Source organism: Pteropus alecto, unplaced genomic scaffold (assembly GCF_000325575.1).
Source record: "Pteropus alecto unplaced genomic scaffold, ASM32557v1 scaffold106, whole genome shotgun sequence".
NCBI classification, from domain to species: Eukaryota; Metazoa; Chordata; class Mammalia; order Chiroptera; family Pteropodidae; genus Pteropus; species Pteropus alecto.
Window position 1 is genome coordinate 13,572,235 of NW_006442103.1, and position 2,710 is coordinate 13,574,944.

A 2,710-nucleotide genomic window follows, 5' to 3' on the forward strand; every position below is an offset into this window, starting at 1 on the left:
TTCAGAATTTCCTGATGACAATTATTATATCTCACTCCAAAGTCCTTTGAGTGCCACTTATCTGGATTAGATATACCATTAGTTCTTCCTTCCCACTGAGAAATTTTTTGTTTGATGTTTTTGCAGTGGCTCCTTGATAGTGTCTGAACAGTAGAACGGGAAAAACCAACATCCATGTTCCCAGTTGGGTGCATAACAAGAGTGATGAATTTTACCAAGGTCCCATTACAAGTAACTGTGAAATACCGTGTTCTTTATCCTGTCAGTTAGAATCCAAATAATTCCAGCATTTTCTTTTCATCTTTGACTCGGAAATCTCTTTGTAAAAAGAAAAATTCTGATCATTGATCCTTCTTGAAAATGGCTGCAACTTTATCTTGAATAATCCTATTAAAACAAGACGAGAACATGTTAACACGGTTTTATAATCTTCTAATTTAAACTTTACTAAAACATTGCCCACCTATCCCTAAATAATTCATTTACACTGCACATGTAAAAAATGTACCTATCAGCCATTAAGTAATTCAGCTCCACAAAGGTGATCCTAAGATGGTGATATACTGATACAAAGAAAATATTACTTGTGGTATTCCTCAAATTGTCAGCTTTTATGTTCTACTATATTTAATTTCCTGAAGTTAGGTAGAATGAGGTTTTATAAGAGATTACACACAGTAGTATACAATATTACTTTATAATAAATCAATTCTTCATGAAACCTTTTAAAGAAACAAGGATCAATAGACTATTATAACAAGCACACATGTACAGAAATATATCTCATATAATCAAAAGGTTTATGTATAGATCCAGGGGAAGAACCAGTTAGTCTAGAAACACACCAATAGCAATTCTCCTCCTCTTGCCCTATGTCGAGAGATAATATTAGCCCATCACGCACCCGTATTTCAACGTTACTATTAGGAACACAGAATTCCATACGCACAATGCTAAAGTGAATCCAAAGTGCCATTAACTATCACCTGCTTTAGAATGTAATAACCTATTATGTCACTGACTGAACTTTCCACATCTCTGTCACCACACCCTTGACCCAAATCAGCAAAAATACTTACAGTCATTGTCATATTCCTTCCTTTCACATAGAGGCTTCACTCATATAAGTCCGTAAACTATTTCCTCAAATATAAAATTTGGCAGAGGACTTTTCCTATGAACTGAGTGAAGACCTGGTCTCGACTTCTACTGTATTCTGGTTATAAATAGCAACTGATTCAAAACTTCCTGAGGCAGTGGTCATCCTTCCTTGAGCTTTGTCTGTGTGGCCTTGATTAACATGCAGGAAAATATCTTGGCCCAGCTCCGTGAGTGTAGCTGACCAAAACTGATACACTCACACAGTGCACACACAAAATTTATTATAGGCAGAGCAACTGCTAATCAAGATTTCCATCAACTTTCATTTAAACCATTCCTACGAGTCTGCAGGAAAACCAGCTTTGCCAGCAAATAAACTTGGATGGGGGTCTGATGCAAAGAACATCATTCTAAAAGACTTCAAGAAATTAAACTCGCATGGGTGAAAAAAAAACACCCTCAAAATATCAAAGCTGTTGTGCAGAACTCCATAAAAGATTAATGCATAGAATGTGAAGAGCCAATCAGCTATTGTTCATTATTAAAACTCTAAAAATCCTTTCCTTGACTCTGATATTTACAGAGACTTCCTAAAGACTTTACTGTATCCTTGAGACTCAGGTTTTCTTCACTACAGACAAGAGGGGAGTATTTTTCTGTCTCCTGGGAGCCTTGCGGAGGATTTTGGCAATCCTTGTTAATTCTCCTCACTCTTCCCCAGATAATGTGTTTTAAGTATGAACAGGTCGAACTGAGAAAAAAAAGATGAAAACTGCTAGGGCTAAAAAAAAAATCTTAACTTGAAAATTACTGGCAACAAATGGCTTAATCTCTGAAATTCACACACAAATATAAATAATGTGTATTGATGGTATTTCAGTGGTAACAGAATAGCATAGCAACATAAGACACAGGTAGATAGTATAAAAATAAATGCTCTTTGCTCCTAAATGTGTGTATTAATACACTGTAGCTTTCAAAAAATGGACAAATTATTTCAAAAACAAAAAAGTTTCAATGCATTATAACTAAATCCATGCCTGTATTGATAGTAAAGAGAATGTCTTTATGTCTGATTTCACAGTTCTAATTTTTGCCAAATTAACTTAACTCAAAATGTAAGGCTTACCTATTCTTACATACAAGTTGTGATTCTGTCCCATCCAAAAAATAAGACTCACTCACCAAATCAAGGTTTGCCTCCATTTTTTTCCTTACAAGCATCTCACATCTGACTGTCCCTTTAATCTAATTTAAATTGAGCCATTTTGCTACCCCAGAATCTCCTCCCCCATGGCTCAACTGGTCTGCAATATTCTTTCTTGCTTTGACCTCTTCTTGAGTTTCTTGCCTTTACTTCCACTATCAGAGGACATTCTGACCCCTTCAGGCTGGCTCAGCTTTCAAGTCCTAGGTCTCTCCAAGTGTCATCTTATGAAAACTCCCTAAAGCCAAATATTCACATATTTGTCCCTAGAAATTGCTTTATCAATTTCCCTTCAACCGTTCTAAGTGAAATACAGGCTGAAAAAATACAACAGCTTCAACAATTTTTAAAATTGTTTGGTTTTTTTCTTTTAATAGCACAAAATGAGTCAAAGACTTCTTC

At 35.5% G+C, this 2,710-nt stretch overlaps 1 protein-coding gene across 2 annotated transcripts in view; it reads right to left on the minus strand.

The window, feature by feature from the left end:
• The window catches only part of DENND2C (DENN domain containing 2C), a 34,665-nt gene extending 34,278 nt beyond the window's left edge, over window positions 1-387 (minus strand). For both annotated transcript variants that reach the window (XM_015595436.2, XM_025038512.1), the window contains exon 1: window positions 1-387. This exon is cut by the window's left edge and continues 618 nt beyond it. In XM_015595436.2, coding sequence (XP_015450922.1) covers window positions 1-194 — 194 coding nt within the window. In that variant the 5' untranslated portion in view covers window positions 195-387.
• Window positions 388-2,710: the final 2,323 nt, after the last annotated feature.